Below are 21573 nucleotides of genomic sequence, written 5' to 3' on the forward strand. Positions count from 1 at the left end.
CAGTTGACAGTGCATGTCAGAGCAGAAACCAAGCCATGAGGTCGAAGGAATTGTCCGTAGAGCTCCGAGACAGGCTTGTGTTGAGGCACAGGGAAGGATACCAAAAAAGGCAGGACTGTGTCGGCACAGATCTAGGGAAGGGTACCAAAACATTTCTGGAGTATTGAAGTTCCCCAAGAACACAGTGGCCTCCATTCTTAAAAGGAAGAAGTTTGGAACCTCAAAGATTCTTCCTAGAGCTGGCCGCCCGGCAAAACTGAGCAATCGGGGGAGAAGGGCCTTGGTCAGGAAGGTGATCAAGAACCCGATGGTCACTCTGACAGAGCTCCAGAGTTCCTCTCTGGAGATGGGAGAACCTTCCAGAAGGACAACCATCTCTGCAGCACTACCTCAGACTGGGGCGAATGTTCACCTTCCAACAGGACAACGACCCTAAGCACACTGCCAAGACAATGCAGGATCGGCTTCGGGACAAGTCTCTGAATGTCCTTGAGTGGCCCAGCCAGAGCCCAGACTTGAACCCGATCGAACATCTCTGGAGAGACCTGAAAATAGCTGTGCAGCGATGCTCTCCTTCCAACCTGACAGAGCTTGAGAGGATCTGCAGAGAAGAATGGGAGTAACTCTCCAAATACAGGTGTGCCAAGCTTGTAGCATCATTCCTAATAAGACTCGAGGCTGCAATCGCTGCCAAAGGTACTTCAACAAAGTACTGAGTAAATGGCCTGAATACTTATGTAAATGTGGTTTTTCTGTGGTTAAAAAAAAAAACTAATTTGCAAAAATGTCTAAAACCAGTTTTTGCTTTGTCATTATGGGGTATTGTGTGTAGATTGATGAAGGAAAAAAATAAGTCTAACGTAACAAAATGTGGAAAAAGGGAAATGGTCTGAATACTTTCTGAATTCACTGTAAGTGACTCAAAACATAATCAAATCAAATGGTGTCCCATGCTATGAAATTTTTTGAATTAGATTTTTGATTTTTGTTCTGAAATATGATCTCATTTAAACATACCGTATATAGCTCCATTTATATTTTCAACATACTGTATATCTGGTTTTAGTCTTAAGCTTACACTGAAAACATTTAATCCCAAAGTTGTCTGTCTGACCACCCGCTCCCACATAATCTGTCTGGGCCCCCCCGCGTCCTCTCTAATCTAAACTGTGTTTACTGTGGGTATTATCCTTTCTATTCAGATGATTTTCTAGAGTAACCACAGAACTGCACTACCACATTACGCCACTCACACATGAATAATATCAGAAACAGATAATTTAGGTGAAAGTCACTTTTCAATAAGGAGCATTTCTAACCCTGTTACGCACAATGTGCTGGACATGTGTTCTCTATGTTAAACTGCTGTACTAGCCTCAGCTCTCTCTGTCTCTGTAGCTGAGCGGCGTGTGCGTCCCATCATTCTGGTGATTAAGAGGTGGGCCAGACATCACGGGATAAACGATGCCAGCAAAGGAACACTCAGCAGCTACACTCTAGTACTGATGGTACTACACTACCTTCAGAGTGAGTGAACGCACAAACACATACATACACACACACACACACACACAGTGCTCATGGTCCTGCACTAACTGCGATATACCTCTGACATTCCTTTGTCCATGGAAACCACTACACTGTTTAACCCAGTGTGCATGTCTCTACAGCTCTGCCTGAACCAGTCATTCCCTCTCTGCAGAAGGAATATCCGGTAAGGGAATTAACATTGACTCTTAACCCTATCAGTCCCGAGACCCCAGCAAAAATTCGCATTTTCATTATTTGACTTTAATTTATCTGCATGCCCTTATATTTAGCCTCACAATTAAGTGTTTTACCATTTTATTTTCAGGACAACCAGGTCTACAAGTAGAACACACAACTATTTGACAAACGGTTGCATTCATGAGATTTTTTGACAAATGTCAATATAAATGAATTTCTATGAATGCTGTAAGGACAGATTGTTTGCTCAGTGGGAAATGAATATCCAACTAGTCAGTGACAACTGTGTGGAGTCTGGTGTTCCTAGGATGTTCTATGAAGAAGAAACCCTTACTTTCTAATGACTCTTTGTGTTGCTTGTGAGCGTAATAGAGCCAAACGTGTATTTGTGAGAGTCAGCTTTTCATAGTTTGTAGCTCAAACCATTACGTACTGTACAGACGTTTTTGTAAAAAGACCCGTCCCAGGTTCCCTAAGGGATCTGCCCTTGTCTCACAAACACAGCTGTAGTTCAGCCCTCGTTAATCACACAGATTAATGGTTGGTAGCAACGGATGCAGAAGAAATAGAAGTCAACACACACAATGTTTAAAAGGGGTTAAAGTCCAAAACCCGCCGGCGTTGCAGTGAATAGACAACAAAGGCTATATTAACTCCGATGTACACACCAATGGGTGTCATAACCAGCCATACAATAACGCAATATGTCACAACAGGTGTAAATATATGGGTCATGACAGGGTTATGTCAGCTGTTATGACATTCTGACATATTATTTTTGCCAAATTCCATTTTGTCTATTTGTTTTTTCAGGTTTTGTATTTCCCCCAGTTTTTTCAGGTTTTCACTCTCCAAATCACACTAAATCAAATCAAATTTTATTGGTCACATGCGCCGAATACAACAGGTGCAGACATTACAGTGAAATGCTTACTTACAGCCCTTAACCAACAGTGCATTTATTTTAAACAAAAAAGTAAGAATAAAACAACAACAAAAAAGTGTTGAGAAAAAAAGAGCAGAAGTAAAATAAAGTGACAGTAGGGAGGCTATATATACAGTAAAATAAAGTGACAGTAGGGAGGCTATATATACAGGGGGGTACCGTTGCATTGTCAATGTGCGGGGGCACCGGCTAGTTGAGGTAGTTGAGGTAATATGTACATGTGGGTAGAGTTAAAGTGACTATGCATAAATACTTAACAGAGTAGCAGCAGCGTAAAAAGGATGGGGTGGGGGGGCAGTGCAAATAGTCCGGGTAGCCATGATTAGCTGTTCAGGAGTCTTATGGCTTGGGGGTAGAAGCTGTTGAGAAGTCTTTTGGACCTAGACTTGGCACTCCGGTACCGCTTGCCGTGCGGTAGCAGAGAGAACAGTCTATGACTAGGGTGGCTGGAGTCTTTGACAATTTTGAGGGCCTTCCTCTGAATAGAAAAACAACTACATTGGCTGTTCTAAATCCACAACAATGCTTAAACTACATCAGGAGACTACTTTTGTGGTCTGGGAAAAAAATCTAATAAAGTAAGAGACGTGTTTGGCTAGCGATGTTTCTGTACTACACGCGATGCCCCCCCCCCCGATTGATCATCATGATATCATTCTGCCAGCTAGGCCTACTTTGCAGTCAACATTTAATTCGAAACGTTTTTGGAAAGCCTTTAGAAATACGTTTTTCAGCATGCCATCTGGCTACAAAACACAAACGAGCGCATTCCCAATGCCGTGACTTCTTCGGAAAGTTGCAGGAAATATGAATGACTGATGCTTGCTCTATGAAAAACTAGTGGAATTTAACTACATTCTAATAAGTTCAAAACATTTAATAGATTTTCTACTAAGTAAAAAAAAAAGAAAGATGTATTGTTCAATTCCGTTTTATTGTCTGGATTCCGCGATTCCGTCCTGTGTTTTTTTTGGGGGCGGGGGGTTTGTTGCAAAACTTTTTGCTACGGTGCAAAACAATTTCCAACGGTGTCGCTGATGAATACATCCCTGCTGTTTCAGGATTCTTTCCGTCCCTCCATGGACATCCACCTGGTGCCTGAAGGTCCTAGAGACATCCCCCCCTACTCCTCGTCCAACCAGGCCTCCCTGGGAGAGCTGCTGCTGGGCTTCCTCAAGTACTACGCCTCTGTCTTTAGGTAATACTGCTCAAATATTCCTGAAGTACTTTCTTCAGGTATGAGCCTTCAAATAATCCTCAAACTCGTACTACAGCAATGTCATCAGGTAAGTAAAGTCGCCGCCTCTTTACTGTAGGTGACAATTAAACTCTATCAGTCCATAAAGACTTTATAAAAGCTACATAACACATAACATTCATCATAAGGTGTTTAAGTTATCTACAATTATTAAATTATGAGCAACGGCAGATGTAAAGCTAGTTGTAATTGGTGTTATAGATGACTGTTGTCATGTGCTCTCAACTGTTGCTATAACACATGCTGTATGACCACTCATGTCATGTGCTATAACATGCTATTTAGGAGTCTACATACTAGATGTTACAAACCTTTGTGTCATAATTACAATACATGGACTTATGGGCGTCATAACCATGTCTTGAGCTGTTATAGAGTGTACACACACATCGATTTGCAGAGAAATAAAACAGTGCTTATACCACTGGATGAGTTCAGAATATCTCAAGACCTTGCCATTTTTAAGGATAGGATCGAAACATCCCCAAGAAACATGGACAAATGGGTCACAAATGTACTTATTTATTTATTGTCACAATAACGAGACATCGCTGCCAAAGGTGCTTCAACAAAGTACTGATTAAAGGGTCTGAATTTGGAAAGTTTTCAGACCCCATGACTTTTTCCACATTTTGTTACATTACTGCCTTATTCTAAGATGGATTAAATTGTTTGTTTCCCTCATCAATTTACACACAGATTGATGGGAAACTGCTATAGACCACCAAGTGCTAACAGTCAGTATTTGGATAACGTGTGAAATGCTTAATAATGTATTTGATCTCTGATTTTAAATATTGACTGGCTTTCATCAAGCTGTCCACTTAAGAGAGAGCTTCAAACTGTAACCACTGTAACCAGTGCCTGCAACCTGGTTACAGTTTTGTAGTGATTCCTATGTTGTTGATATAAATAATATTTCTTGGTCCGTGGTGTGTAATGAGGAGCAAACAGACGCTGCATTTGACACATTCATGAAATTGCTTATTCCAGTTACTAAGCATGCACCTATTAAGAAAATGACTGTAAAAACTGTTAAATCCCTTTGGATTGATGAGGAATTTAAAAATGGTATGGTTGAGAGGGATGAGGCAAAAGGAATGGCAAATAAGTCTGGCTGCACAACTGATTGGCAAACGTATTGCAAATTGAGAAATCATGTGGCTAAACTGAATAAAAATAGTAAACTATACTATGAAAAAAAAAGATAAATGACATAAAGAATGATAGTAAAAAGCTTTGGAGCATCTTAAATGAAATTATGGGCAAAAAGGCAAACTCAGCTCTATCATTCATTGAATCAGATGGCTCATTCAATCCAAAACCGACTGATATTGCCAACTACTTTAATGATTTTTTAATTGCTAATCTTGCCAAACTTAGGTATGACATGCCAGCAACAAATGCTGACACTACACATCCAAGTATATCTGACCAAATTATGAAAGTCGAGCGTTGTAATTTTCATTTCCGTAAAGTGAGTGTGGAAGAGGTGAAAAACGTATTGTTGTCTATCAACAATGACAAGCCACCGGGGTCTGACAACTTGGATGGAAAGTTACTGAGGATAATAGCGGACGATATTGCCACTCCTATTTGCCATAGTTTCAATTTAAGCCTACTAGAAAGTGTGTGCCCCTAGGCCTGGAGGGAAGCAAAAGTAATTCCGCTACCTAACAATAGTAAAGCCCCCTTTACTGGCTCAAATAGCCGACCAATCAGCCTGTTACCAACCCTTAGTAAAGTTTTGGAAAAAAGTGTGTTTGACCAGATACAATGCTATTTTACAGTAAACAACTTGACAACAGACTTTCAGCACGCTTATAGAGAAGGACATTCAGCAAGCACAGCACTTACACAAATGACTGATGATTGGCTGAGAGAAATGTATGATAAAAAGATTGTGGGGGCTGTTAGACTTCAGTGCTGATGCAAGTAACTAATGCAAGCAGTAAAAATGTAGATTTAAAAAAACAGATAAAAATACACCTTATGGAACAGCAGGGACTGTGAAGTAACACAAACATAGACACATGCATGCACACACACACACACGATAACATTTGTATTTATTATGGATCCCCATTAGCTACTCTTCCTGGGGTCCGGCAAAATTAAGGCAGTAATGAAATTTTAAAAACATGACAATAAATTAATTACAGAATTCACAACACACTGTGTGCCCTCAGGTCCATACTCTACTACCACATATCTACAACACAAAATCCATGTGTACGTGTGTATAGTGCGTATGTTATCGTGTGTATGCATGTGTCTGTGCCTATGTTTGTTTTGCTTCACAGTCCCGCTGTTCAATAAGGTGTATTTTTATAGTTTTTTTAAATCTGATTTTACTGCTTGGATCAGTTACCTGATGTGGAATAGAGTTCCATGTAGTCATGGCTCTGTGTAGTACTGTGCGCCTCCCATAGTCTGTTCTGGACTTGGGGACTGTGAAGAGACCTGTGGCATGTCTTGTGGGGTATGCATGGGTGTCTGAGCTGTGTGCTAGTCGGTTAAACAGACAGCTCTCACAAATACAAGTAGTGAGGAAGTCAACCTCTTCTCTGCCTTGAGCCAGGAGTGATTGACGTATTGATGTTTGCACTCTGTGTACATCCAAGGGCCAGTCGTGCTGCCCTGTTCTGAGCCAATTACAATTTTCCTAAGTCCCTCTTTGTGGCAGCTGACCACACGACTGAACAGTAGTCCAGGTGCGACAAAACTCCCTGCCAATGAAAAAAATAATTAAAGTAGTTGGCAATATCAGTCGGTTTTGTAATGAATGAGCCATATGATTCAATGAATGATGGAGCTGAGTTTGCCTTTTTGCCCATAATTTCATTTAAGGTGCTCCAAAGCTTTTTACTATCATTCTTTGTCATTTATCTTTGTTTCATAGTGTAGTTATTTTGTAATTTTATTCAGTTTAGTCACATGATTTCTCAATTTGCAATGCGTTTGCCAATCGGTTGTGCAGCCAGACTTATTTGCCATTCCTTTTGCCTCATCCCTCTCAACCATACAATTTTTCAATTCCTCATCAATCCACAGGGATTTAAGTTTTTTTGTCATTTCCTTAATGGTTGCATGCTTATTAGTAACTGGGATAAGCAATTTCATAAATGTGTCAAGTGCAACGTCTGTTTTCTCTTCATTACACGCCACGGACCAACAAATATTATTTACATCAACGACATAGGAATCACTGCAAAACAAATTGTATGACCCTGTTATGCACTATATTAGTCCCAGCCTTTGGATCTTTTGTTTTTGAAGATGCAGTAAGGGAAAAAAGTATTTGATCCCCTGCTGATTTTGTACATTTGCCCACTGACAAAGAAATGATCAGTCTATAATTTTAATGGTAGGTTTATTTGAACAGTGAGAGACAGAATAACAACAATAAAATCCAGAAAAACGCATGTCAAAAATGTTATAAATTGATTTGCATTTTAATGAGGGAAATAAGTATTTGACCCCCTCTCAATCAGAAAGATTTCTTTCCCAGGTGTCTTTTTATACAGGTAACGAGCTGAGATTAGGAGCACACTCTTAAAGGGAGTGCTCCTAATCTCAGCTTGTTACCTGTATGAAAGACGCCTGTCCACAGAAGCAATCAATCAATCAGATTCCAAACTCTCCACCATGGCCAAGACCAAAGAGCTCTCCAAGGATGTCGGGGACAAGACTGAAGACCTACACAAGGCTGGAATGGGCTACAAGACCATCACCAAGCAGCTTGGTGAGAAGGTGACAACAGTTGGTGCGATTATTCGCAAATGGAAGAAACACAAAAGACCTGTCAATATTCCTCGGCCTGGGGCTCCATGCAAGATCTCACCTCGTGGAGTTGCAATGATCATGAGAGGGGTGAGGAATCAGCCCAGAACTGCACGGGAGGATCTTGTCAATGATCTCAAGGCAGCTGGGACCATAGTCACCAAGAAAACAATTGGTAACACACTACACCGTGAAGGACTGAAATCCTGCAGCGCCGGCAAGGTCCCCCTGCTCAAGAAAGCACATATACATGCCCGTCTGTTTGCCAATTAACATCTGAATGATTCAGAGGAGAACTGGGTGAAGGTGTTGTGGTCAGATGAGACCAAAATCAAGCTCTTTGGCATCAACTCAACTCGCCGTGTTTGGAGGTGGAGGAATGCTGCCTATGACCCCAACAACACCATCCCCACCGTCAAACATGACGTTGGAAACAACTTCACTGCATCAAAGGGATGATGGACGGGGCCATGTACTGTCAAATCTTGGGTGAGAACCTCCTTCCTTCAGCCAGGGCATTGAAAATGGGTCGTGGATGGGTATTGCAGCATGACAATGACCCAAAACACACGGCCAAGGCAACAAAGGAGTGGCTCAAGAAGAAGCACATTAAGGTTCTGGAGTGGCCTAGCCAGTCTCCAGACCTTAATCCCATAGAAAATCTGTGGAGGGAGCTGAAGGTTTGAGTTGCCAAACGTCAACCTCGAAACCTTAATGACTTGGAGAAGATCTGCAAAGAGGAGTGGGACAAAATCCCTCCTGAGATGTGTGAAAACCTGGTGGCCAACTACAAGAAACATCTGACCTTTGTGATTGCCAACAAGGGTTTTCCCACCAAGTACTAAGTCATGTTTTGCAGAGGGGTCAAATACGTATTTCCCTCATTTAAAATGCAAATCAATTCATAACATTTTTGACATGCGTTTTTCTGGATTTTTTTGTTGTTATTCTATCTCTCACTGTTCACTGTTCATAAATCTACCATTAAAATTATAGACTGATCATGTCTTTGTCAGTGGGAAAAAGTACAAAATCAGCAGGGGATCAAATATTTTTTTCCCTCACTGTATGGCTACTATATTGTGATCACTACATCCAATGGATCTGGATACTGCTTTCAAGCACATTTCTGCAGCATTAGTAATAATGTGATCAATACATGTTGATTTCATTCCTGTGCTGTTTGTAACTACCCTGGTAGGTTGACTGATAACCTGAACCAGGTTGCAGGCACTGGTTACAGTTTGCAGCTTTCTCTTAAGTGATCATGGCGCTGACAGACATGGGAGCTCTGCTTCTAGCTCCTTAGCAACTTTGCAGTGTTTTTAATGTGTTATTTCTTACATTATTAGCCCAGAATGTAATTACATACAGACGGAAATAACTTTTGGATATCAGAGCGGCGGTAACTCACCAGCATTACGACCAGGAATACGACTTTCCTAAATTGGATTCTTTGTTCGTACCCCCCAGGGCAATTTAACTTATCCCAGAGGCTGCTCCAAGTTGTCTCTGCTAGCTGACTTTTAGTCCGACTCAGGAGGCGGGCACACCATCCACCGCTTCCGAGTATATTTGCTAATGTTCAGTCTCTGGACAATAAAATAGATGAGCTCAGGGAGAGGATCTCCTTCCATAGAGACGTCAGGGACTGTAACATACTCTGTTTCACGGAATCATGGCTCTCTCGGGATATACTGTCCATGTCCATACAGCCAGCTGGGTTCTTAGTTCATCGCGCAGACAGGAATAAAGAACTCTCCGGGAAGAAGATAGGTGGGGGTGTATACTTCATGATTAACTACTCATGGTGTGATTTTGATAACATACAGAAACTCAAGTCCTTTTGTTCACCCGACCTAGAATACCTCACAATCAAATGCCGACCGTATTACCTCCAAAGAGTTCTCTTCGGTTATTGTCACAGACGTGTATATTCCCCCTCAAGCCGATACCACGACGGCCCTCAAGGAACTACACTGAACTTTATGCAAACTGGAAACCACATATCCTGAGACCGCATTTATTGTAGCTGGGGATTTTAATAAAGCAAATTTAAGGAAAACGCTACTGAAGTTCTATCAACACATTGACTGTAGTACTCGTTTAAGGAAAACACTAGATCACTGCTACTCGCCTTTTCGAGATGCCTACAAGGCCCTCCCCTGCCCTCCCTTCGGCAAATCAGATCACGACTCAATTTTGCTCCTCCCTTCCTACAGGCAGAAACTCAAACAGGAAGTACCCATGCTAAGGTCTAGTCAACACTGGTCTGACCAATCGGAATCCATGCTTCAAGATTATTTTGGGATATATTCCGGGTAGCCTTTGAGAATAACATTGATGCTTACATTGACACAGTGACTGAGTTCATCAGGAAGTGTATAGGGGATGTTGTTCCAACAGTGACTATTAAAACCTACCCAAACCAGAAACCGTGGATAGATGGCAGCATTTGCGCAAAACTGAAAGCACGATCCACCGCATTTAACCATGGCAAGGTGACTGGGAATATGGTTGAATACAAACAGTGTAGTTATTCCCTCCGTAAGGCAATCAAACAGGCAAAATGTCAGTACAGAGACAAAGTGGAGTCACAATTCAATGGCTCAGACACGAGATGTATGTGGCAGGGTCTACAGACAATCATGGATTACAAAGGGATAACCAGCCAAGTCGCGGACACCGACATCTTACTCCCAGACAAGCTAAACACTTTCTTCGCCCACTTTGAGGATAACACAGTGCCACCGACGCGGCCTGCTCCCAAGGACTGTGGGCTCTCGTTCTCCGTGGCCGACGTGAGTAAGACATTAAAGCATGTTAACCCTCGCAAGGCTGCCGGCCCAGATGGCATCCCTAGCCATGTCCTCAGAGCATGCGCAGTCCAGCTGGCTGGAGTGTTTATGGACATATTCAATCTCTCCCTATCCCAGTCTGCTGTCCCCACTTGCTTCAAGATGTCCACTGTTGTTCCTGTACCCAAGAAAGCAAAGGTAACTGAACTAAATGACTATGGCCCGTAGCACTCACGTCTGTCATCATATCACCTCAACCTTACCTGACACCCAAGACCCACTTCAATTTTCTTACCGCACCAATAAATCCACAGACGGTGTAATCGCCATCGCACTGCACACTGCCCTATCCCATCTGGACAAGAGGAATACCTACGTCAGAATGCTGTTCATTGACTATAGCTCAGCCTTCAACACAATAGTACCCTCCAAGCTCATCATTAAGCTCGGGGCCCTGGGTCTGAACCCGTCCCTGTGCAACTGGTCCTGGACTTCCTGACGGGCGACCCCCAGGTGGTGAAGGTAGGAAACAACATCTCCACTTCGCTAATCCTCAATACAGCATCTCCACAAGGGTGAGTGCTCAGCCCCCTCCTGTACTCCCTGTTCACCCAGGACTGCGTGGCCACGCACGCCTCCAACTCAATCATCAAGTTTGCAGACGACACAACAGTAGTAGGCTTGATTACCAACAATTACGAGACAGCCTACAGGTAGGATGTGAAGGCCCTGGCAGAGTGGGGTCAGGAAAATAATCTCTCTCAACGTCAACAAAATGAAGGAACTAATCGTGTACTTCAGGAAACAGCAGAGGGAGCACGTCCCTATCCACATCGACGGTACCGCAGTGGAGAAGGTGGAAAGCTTCAAGTTCCTCGGCGTACTCATAACTGACAATCTGAAATGGTCCACCCACACAGACAGTGTGGTGTGAAGGTGCAACAGCGCCTAAGACCCTCATACATTTTTACAGATGCACAATTGAGAGCATCCTGTCGGGCTTTATCACCGCCTGTTACGGCAACTGCACCGCCCGCAACCGCAGGGCTCTCCAGAGGGTGGTACGCTGCCTGCCCTCCAGGACACCTACAGCACCCGATGTCACAGGAAGGCCAAAAAGATAACCAAGGACATCAACCACCCAAGCCACGGCCTGTTCACCCCGCTATCATCCAGAAGGCGAGGTCAGTACAGGTGCATCAGAGCTGGGACAGAGTGACTGGAAAAACAGCTTCTATCTCAAGGCAATCAGACTGTTAAATAGCCATCACTAGCCCGGTAACACCCGGCTACTCAACCCTGCACCTTAGAGGCTGCTGCCCTATATACATATACATGGAATCACTGGCCACTTTAATAATGGAACTGTCGTGGTAATTATTCTAATCAAAGGAGAGACTTTTAGATATCCTCAAAACAATTGAACTGTATTAATTACTGCAGTAATGGAGTGGGAACGGTCACCCAATGGTATAGAGTTTAAAGCCCAAATAAACAGGATTCGGTTACAACTCTTTATAGTCTTCCTGAGTCCTTGTTGACGAAGAACAGATATGTGAAATTATACAAAGGTACATTGTGCTCTCATGCAACAGACATCAAGATTTACATGGTGCCAAATATATGTCTCTAGTTCATTTACTGCTTGTTTATACAAAAATACTAATGCAACATAGGATACTAAGTCCTTTTCTCAGAATGATGGAGTCCAGTATTCATCTATCATATGGGATAAATAAACTGGAGATTGGGTCTTCCTGGCACCGACAGACAGGCACACAGACACTAATCATGTAATGAAATGTTGTCTAATCACCAAGCCATTGGAAATCGACTGTCAGTTCAATCTCAGATGCTCATCTCAGTTCCCACAGACGCATGCGAGTTCTAAAAACCCTATTATGTTGCCTCTCAGAAGAACAGACAGTGTGAATGTACTAATATAGGAATACGTTCTAATATAAAAGTAATGTGATTAACATAATGTTGTAATTCTACAACAGAACACTAGTCACTTTCATAATGTTTACATACTGCTTTACTCATCTCATATGTATATACTGTATTCTATTCTACTGTATTTAGTCAATGCCACTTCGACATTGCTTGTCCTAATATTTATATATTTCTTTATTCCATTCTTTTACTTTCAGATTTGTGTATTGTTAAGTTGCGTCAATTCAAATCTGGTATTAGGAACAAAAGAGGTCAATACACGTCTTCTAAAATAGACTAGTATTTTAATTAATGCAAACCACTTCAATGGTAAATATGATGTTCGTATATACGGGTCCACTGAAATACCACACAGGGCACTCAGAGAACTAAGCCATTGTTATGAGTTCTTCTTAAAATAGTCTGACAGAGATAGTTCCCGCTCCCTGCTGGCCAATCAGAGTAGAGACTGAGCGTGGTTTAGACTTACTCAGCCTATCCGTTGGCGCACAGGCTGGTCCCAGACCCTTGGCGCTCCACTGTTGCACACTGTTGCCAGGCATAAGTTGTTATCATCACAACCTGTAGAGTCAGCACCCATAGACACTGTTCCCCTGTACCTACGTCCTTGAGCGTGGTTTAACAAAGAGGCAGTGTTCGTGTCTGTGAGAAATACAAGTCTTATCTCATCCTACCCCCTAACGTTCCTCAGATGAATCACAGCTTGTTATGTGAAACAATGTATATCAGTACAGTACAAACCCATTATGTTTAATCATTAATGCATTCCTTCTAAGATAGTCATCACATCTAGATCCCCACAGTATTGTTGTGAATTGTTAGATACTACTGCACTTTTGGAGCAAGGAACACAAGCATTTCGCTACACCCGCAATAACATATGCTAAATATGTGTATGTGACCAATAACATTTGATTTGAACCTGAACCAGGTTGTAGGCACTGGTTACAGTGTAAGCTTTTTCTTGAGTGGGCAGCTTGATGAATGCCGGTCAATATTGAAATCACCCAGAAAATATTCCGCTGTTGATATCACATACATTATCATGCATTTCACACATGTTATCCAGACACTGACTGTTAGCACTTGGTTGTCTCTTGTTGGCAGATTAACCTGTAGCCATATTACTTAACATGAGATCCTCTAATCTTTACAGGAATGTGGTTCTGAATATGAACAGCAACATCTCCACCACTGGCATTTCTGTATTTTATGTAAATGTAATAACCTTGTATTGCTACCACTGTGAGTTTCAGAGATGGTCAGAATATTAATGTAATCTGTTACTAGCAAGTTATTAATTTCATGAACCTTGTTTTTTAAGCTACATACAGTGGGGAGAACAAGTATTTGATACACTGCCAATTTTGCAGGTTTTCCTACTTACAAAGCATGTAGAGGTCTGTAATTTTTATCATAGGTACACTTCAACTGTGAGAGACGGAATCTAAAACAAAAATCCAGAAAATCACATTGTATGATTTTTAAGTAATTCATTTGCATTTTATTGCATGACATAAGTATTTGATACATCAGAAAAGCAGAACTTAATATTTGGTACAGAAACCTTTGTTTGCAATTACAGAGATCATACGTTTCCTGTAGGTCTTGACCAGGTTTGCACACACTGCAGCAGGGATTTTGGCCCACTCCTCCATACAGACCTTCTCCAGATCCTTCAGATTTCGGGGCTGTCGCTGGGAAATACGGACTTTCAGCTCCCTCCAAAGATTTTCTTATTGGGTTCAGGTCTGGAGACTGGCTAGGCCACTCCAGGACCTTGAGATGCTTCTTACGGAGCCACTCCTTAGTTGCCCTGGCTGTGTGTTTCGGGTCGTTGTCATGCTGGAAGACCCAGCCACGACCCATCTTCAATGCTCTTACTGAGGAAAGGAGGTTGTTGGACAAGATCTCGCGATACATGGCCCCATCCATCCTCCCCTCAATACGGTGCAGTCATCCTGTCCCCTTTGCAGAAAAGCATCCCCAAAGAATGATGTTTCCACCTCCATGCTTCACGATTGGGATGGTGTTCTTGGGGTTGTACTCATCCTTCTTCTTCCTCCAAACTCGGCGAGTGGAGTTTAGACCAAAAAGCTCTATTTTTGTCTCATCAGACCACATTACCTTCTCCCATTCCTCCTCTGGATCATCCAGATGGTCATTGGCAAACTTCAGACGGGCCTGGACATGCGCTGGCTTGAGTAGGGGGACCTTGCGTGCGTTGCAGGATTTTAATCCATGACGGCGTAGGGTGTTACTAATGGTTTTCTTTGAGACTGTGGTCCCAGCTCTCTTCAGGTCATTGACCAGGTCCTGCAGTGTAGTTCTGGGCTGATCCCTCACCTTCCTCATGATCATTGATGCCCCACGAGGTGAGATCTTGCATGGAGCCCCAGACCGAGGGTGATTGACCATCATCTTGAACTTCTTCCATTTTCTAATAATTGCGCCAACAGTTGTTGCCGTCTCACCAAGCTGCTTGGCTATTGTCCTGTAGCCCATCCCAGCCTTGTGCAGGTCTACAATTTTTTCCCTGAAGTCCTTACACAGCTCTCTGGTCTTGGCCATTGTGGAGAGGTTGGAGTCTGTTTGATTGAGTGTGTGGACAGGTGTCTTTTATACAGGTAACGAGTTCAAACAGTTGCATTTAATACAGGTAATGAGTGGAGAACAGGAGGGCTTCTTACAGAAAAACTAACACTAACTAACTGTGAGAGCCGGAATTCTTACTGGTTGGTAGGTGATCAAATACTTATGTCATGCAATAAAATGCAAATTAATTACTTAAAAATCATACAATGTGATTTTCTGGATTTTTGTTTTAGGTTCCGTCTCTCACTGTTGAAGTGTACCTATGATAAAAATTACAGACCTCTACATTCTTTGTAAGTAGGAAAAGCTTTAAAACAGTGTATCAAATACTTGTTCTCCCCACTGTATGTTAACGTGGACTATTTTCATCACTTTTCTGGGATGTTTGCTTGTTTTCATTGCTTTACTGGGAAGCTAAGCAGAAGTAGATATTCTCATGTTCTTTATGTTAGTGCAGGGTTAGCTGCACACGGTGGACTTCCTACTAGGGCACACCGCCTCAGCGCTAACAGCATCAATCTGGTTCATAGACAAATGATTGCTGCATACTGTAGGATCAGCAGAGGCATTCAGGGCAGTTAGAGGGACATTAATTAGGTTACTTACATTGTCTACCAATGCCCCTGGTATAATGTACATTTGCTAAAGCATTATGATGACTCAGCGACACAATGGTAGGGATTAACTGAGCTGGGCTTGGGATATTGATAAGTCATTGTCTCGACGCAGTCTTATAATGCTGTGAAAGGATCCAGGAACCCAAATTATTTGGGTGGATCCCATCCTCCTTATAAAACGTGTTTTGTTTCCAAAAGGTATCAATTGTCAAAAAAAGTTACACCCATTGAGCTGCAATAATCACATAGCCAGTAGTGAAGAGAGAGAATCCTGCTAAAGCTTTCAATGCTGCGATTCAGTGAGGGCACAGGCCAGAGAGTCAATCAGCTCTTTGAAATCTAGTTTCAACTGTTCAGAGCTGCCCTTCATAATTTCATTAAAACCCACATGGACTACGATAGGATCGATGTCCATATCGAGCTCCGGGATAGGACATTAACATTTCTTACCATGGAGCTGCCCAAAATCACGGCTGGCGAGAAAGGAATTCGCCCACGCTTCACAGGATGGTGCAGGCCTCCGACAGATGGAGAATCCCCGCTCATTCCAGAGCAGGGACGGAAGGTTGTCGACTTCGAAATCGTAGGGGAAGGAGTAGGAGTAGGCACAGCGGCGGCAGACACAGGTACCCCCAGTGACGAAGGTGCAGGAAGATCAGGCTCCAGGGTGGCGAAACTATTCGTTGTTTATATCTGCTCCGGGCCTCTTGTTGGGAGTGCAGGCTGCTTTGCGGCCGCTGTCTTCGGCTTCCACGGCTCGTGACATGCGACCATCGTTGATTGCCATGCTCCTCTTGCTGTGCTCCTTCGACTCCGCTATCATATGTGGGAGGAGAGGCAGGAGATGGCTCCCCTGGCGAACAAACTCTTGGCAACACTGGCCAGTTGGATAACGACAAATGACAAGACTGAGATGCATTCAACATGCGCGAACGCCGTCCAGCCACCGGCGTAGAAAATGTCAACATTCCACTGTGTTTCCCCCAGTTTATTACGTAGGCTGGCTACCTGCGTGATCAAGAAAGCCACCTCCAAGCCTATAATCCTCGGCAAGCAAACATTTGCTGCATTGGAACTCTGAGTGATCCAGTTTGTCCCGAAACAAAGTGTAGTAGATACAGCTCCTACACCGCTGGAACCATTCATTTAACTCTCCAGACAGAGGGTTCCATTGGAAAACTAATCTGGGACTAACTTTGTTAGCTTGAGGGCTAACGTTAGCAGCTTAGCTAGGTTAACGGCTCTTTCAAGCAGACTTGTCAGTTAAGCAGGATTCCTGGACAAGAAAGAGTGGTCCTAGCTGTTAAAAGCTAACCGTGTCACGGAATCCATGCAAAAACAAGTTTGGTATTAATACGCACTATACACACATGCACATATGGATTTTGTATCGTAGATGTGGTAGTGGTGGAGTAGGGGCCTGAGGGTTAACAGTGTTGTGAATGTATTGTAATGTTTTTCAAATGGTATAACCCCCTTAATTTAGCTGGACCCCAGGAAGAGTAGCTGCTGCCCATACAAATACACAGTAACCCATAATGACAAAGCAAAACCTTTTTTTGCAATTGTGTGTGTGTAACGATGGTCAATAACTTCAGTTGAAGTCGGAAGTTTACATACACTTAGGTTGTAGTCATTAAAACTTGTTTTTCAACCACTCCACATATTTCTTGTTAACAAACTATAGTTTTGGCAAGTCGGTTAGGACATCTACTTTGTGCATGACACAAGTAAATTGTCCAACAATTGTTTACAGACAGATTATTTCACTTATAATTCACTATCACAATTCCAGTGGGTCAGAAGTTTACATACACTAAGTTGACTGTGGTCCTCTGTAGCTCAGCTGGTAATGCACGGCGCTTGTAACGCCAAGGTAGTGGGTTCGATCCCCGGGACCACCCATACACAAAAATGTATGCACGCATGACTGTAAGTCGCTTTGAATAAAAGTGTCTGCTAAATGGCTTATTATTATTATTATTATTAAACAGCTTGGAAAATTCCAGAAAATGTTGCCATGGCTTTAAAAGCTTCTGATAGGCTAATTGACATCATATGAGTCAATTGGAGGTGTACCTGTGGATGTATTTCAAGGCCTACCTTCAAACTCAGTGTCCCTTTGCTTGACATCATGGGAAAATCAAAAGAAATCAGGCAAGACCTCAGAAAAAGAATTGTAGACCTCCACAAGTCTGGTTCATCCTTGGGAGCAATTTCCAAATGCCTGAAGGTACCACGTTCATCTGTACAAAAAATAGTACGGAAGTATAAACACCATGGGACCACGCAGCCGTCATACCGCTCAGGAAGGAGACGCGTTCTGTCTCCTAGAGATTAACATACTTTTGTGCGAAAAGTGCAAATCAATCGCAGAACAGCAAATGACCTTGTGAAGATGCTGGAGGAAACAGTTACAAAAGTATCTATATCCACAGTAAAACGAGTCCTATATCGACATAACCTGAAAGGCCGCTGAGCAAGGAAGAAGCCACTGCTCCAAAACCGCCATAAAAAAAGCCAGACTACGGTTTGCAACTGCACATGGGGACAAAGATCATACTTTTTGGAGAAATGTCCTCTGGTCTGATGAAACCAAAATAGAACTATTTGGCCATAATGACCATCGTTATGTTTGGAGGAAAAAGGGGGGGCTTGCAAGCCGAAGAACACCATGGGGGTGGCAGCATGGGGGTGGCAGCATCATGCTGTTGGGCTGCTTTGCTGCACTTCACAAAATAGATGGCATCATGAGGAAGGAAAATAATGTGGATATATTGAAGCAACATCTCAAGAAATCAGTCAGGAAGTTTAAAGCTTGGTCGCAAATGGGTCTTCCAAATGGACAAATGACCCCAAGCATACTTCCAAAGTTGTGGCAAAATGGCTTAAGGACAACAAAGTCAAGGTATTGGCATGACCATCACAAAGCCCTGACCTCAATCCTATAGATAATGTGTGAGCAGAACTGAAAGGGTGTGTGCGAGCAAGGAGGCCTACAACCCTGACTCAGTTACACTAGCTCTGTCAGGAGTAATGGGCCAAAATTCACCCAACTTATTGAGGGAAGCTTGTGGAAGGCTACCCGAAACGTTTGACCCAAGTTAAACAATTTAAGGCAATGCTACCAAATACTAATTGAGTGTATGTGAACTTCTGACCCACAGGAATGTGATGAAAGAAATCAAAGCTGAAATAAATCATTCTCTCTACTATTATTCTGACATTTCACATTCTTAAAATAAAGTGGTGATGCTAACTGACCTAAAACAGGACATTTTTACTAGGATTAAATGTCAGGAATTGTGAAAAACTGCGTTTAAATGCATTTGTCTAAGGTGTATGTAAACCTCCGACTTCAACTGTATTCCAATTCAAGTCAACCCCATGGTATTTTTTAATAGAGGATTACCTGCGGCCTTGGACTGATTCATGTACAGTGGGGAAAAAAGTATTTAGTCAGCCACCAATTGTGCAAGTTCTCCCACTTAAAAAGATGAGAGAGGCCTGTAATTTTCATCATAGGTACACGTCAACTATGACCGACAATGAGGAAAAAAAATCCAGAAAATCACATGTAGGATTTTTTATGAATTTATTTGCAAATTATGGTGGAAAATAAGTATTTGGTCAATAACAAAAGTTTCTCAATACTTTGTTATATACCCTTTGTTGGCAATGACACAGGTCAAACGTTTTCTGTAAGTCTTAACAAGGTTTTCACACACTGTTGCTGGTATTTTGGCCCATTCCTCCATGCAGATCTCCTCTAGAGCAGTGATGTTTTTGGGCTGTCGCTGGGCAACACGGACTTTCAACTCCCTCCAAAGATTTTCTATGGGGTTGAGATCTGGAGACTGGCTAGGCCACTCCAGGGCCTTGAAATGCTTCTTATGAAGCCACTCCTTCGTTGCCCGGGCGGTGTGTTTGGGATCATTGTCATGCTGAAAGACCCAGCCACGTTTCATCTTCAATGCTCTTGCTGATGGAAGGAGGTTTTCACTCAAAATCTCACGATACATGGCCCCATTCATTCGTTCCTTTACACTGATCAGTCGTCCTGGTCCCTTTGCAGAAAAACAGCCCCAAAGCATGATGTTTCCACCCCCATGCTTCACAGTAGGTATGGTGTTCTTTGGATGCAACTCAGCATTCTTTGTCCTCCAAACACGACGAGTTGAGTTTTTACCAAAAAGTTCTATTTTGGTTTCATCTGACCATATGACATTCTCCCAATCCTCTTCTGGATCATCCAAATGCACTCTAGCAAACTTCAGACGGGCCTGGACATGTACTGTCTTAAGCAGGGGGACACGTCTGGCACTGCAGGATTTGAGTCCCTGGCGGCGTAGTGTGTTACTGATGGTAGGCTTTGTTACTTTGGTCCCAGCTCTCTGCAGGTCATTCACTAGGTCCCCCCGTGTGGTTCTGGGATTTTTGCTCACCGTTCTTGTGATCATTTTGACCCCACGGGGTGAGATCTTGCGTGGAGCCCCAGATCGAGGGAGATTATCAGTGGTTTTGTATGTCTTCCATTTCCTAATAATTGCTCCCACAGTTGATTTCTTCAAACCAAGCTGCTTACCTATTGCAGATTCAGTCTTCCCAGCCTGGTGCAGGTCTACAATTTTGTTTCTGGTGTCCTTTGACAGCTCTTTGGTCTTGGCCATAGTGGAGTTTGGAGTGTGACTGTTTGAGGTTGTGGACAGGTGTCTTTTATGCTGATAACAAGTTCAAACAAGTGCCATTAATACAGGTAACGAGTGGAGGACAGAGGAGCCTCTTAAAGAAGAAGTTACAGGTCTGTGAGAGCCAGAAATCTTGCTTGTTTGTAGGTGACCAAATACTTATTTTCCACCATAATTTGCAAATAAATTCATTAAAAATCCTACAATGTGATTTTCTGGAGAAAAAAAATCTCAATTTGTCTGTCATAGTTGACGTGTACCTATGATGAAAATTACAGGCCTCTCTCATCTTTTTAAGTGGGAGAACTTGCACAATTGGTGGCTGACTAAATACTATTTTTTCCCCACTGTAAATGCTAGAAGTTTGATTTTCAAAAATTGATTTTATTGTAACTCTGGCTTCTCAATCCAACGCAGACATTCTGGTTATAGCTGAATCTTTATTAAAGAAGTCAATACCGGACTCCGATATGTCTTTGACTGGTTATAATGTTTTTAGATCCGATAGAGTTGGCAGAAGAGGGGGTGTCACCATTTAAATGTTTCTGTATCCATTACATAAATGGATGCTCTGTCCCTAAGCAATTTGAATGTCTAGTCCTAAATGTGGGCCTTGGTAATAATGCTCATTTGACACTAGTGGGAATTTATTGCCCTCCTGCGGCCTCCATATGTGCTTTTAACAAATTGTCTGACCTGTTGTCTAATTATGCTAAATCCTCATTATTAATAATGGGTGATCTTAATCTGGTTTGGTTGCTGCCAGTATCTGATGGGCTGAAAGATAATTGTATTAAGCTAAATCTAAATCCGCTGATAACAAAACCAACTCGCCCCAACTTTAAACATCCTGAAAAATATACTCTCTTAGATATTATTGTACCAAATACCCCGCATAAATGTACAGCCAATTGGATATTTGCCATTGAGTTCAGTGACCATTGTCCTGCATAAGAGATGTTAAGATACCTAAATCGATCTAATCCTTGGTTCACGCATGAATTGTCTGAAATTACAGGGGAAATCGTTTGGGCTAGACTGACTGATTTATATGTGTGATTGGCAGTCCTTCAGACAATTGAAAAATAAATGTACATCTCTGGTTAGGAAAGCAAAATCAACATATTTCTTGAATTGTGTATCGGAGAGTGGTGGAAATCCAGATAATTTCTGGAAAGTGGTAAAATCTTTGAAACAAAACTCC

At 42.4% G+C, this 21573-nt stretch overlaps 1 protein-coding gene across 2 annotated transcripts in view; it reads left to right on the forward strand.

The window, feature by feature from the left end:
* LOC311144530 (poly(A) RNA polymerase GLD2-like) overlaps positions 1-21573 on the forward strand; it is a 76548-nt gene that overhangs the window by 19406 nt on the left and 35569 nt on the right. For both annotated transcript variants that reach the window (XM_084180556.1, XM_084180555.1), the window contains exons 10-12: positions 1399-1527; positions 1671-1714; positions 3736-3872. In XM_084180556.1, the coding sequence (XP_084036682.1) occupies positions 1399-1527; positions 1671-1714; positions 3736-3872 (310 nt within the window). The remainder of the gene's footprint in view (positions 1-1398; positions 1528-1670; positions 1715-3735; positions 3873-21573) is intronic.

The sequence above is a fragment of the Coregonus lavaretus genome, assembly GCF_964263955.1.
Source record: "Coregonus lavaretus genome assembly, chromosome: 17".
Classification (NCBI taxonomy): Eukaryota; Metazoa; Chordata; class Actinopteri; order Salmoniformes; family Salmonidae; genus Coregonus; species Coregonus lavaretus.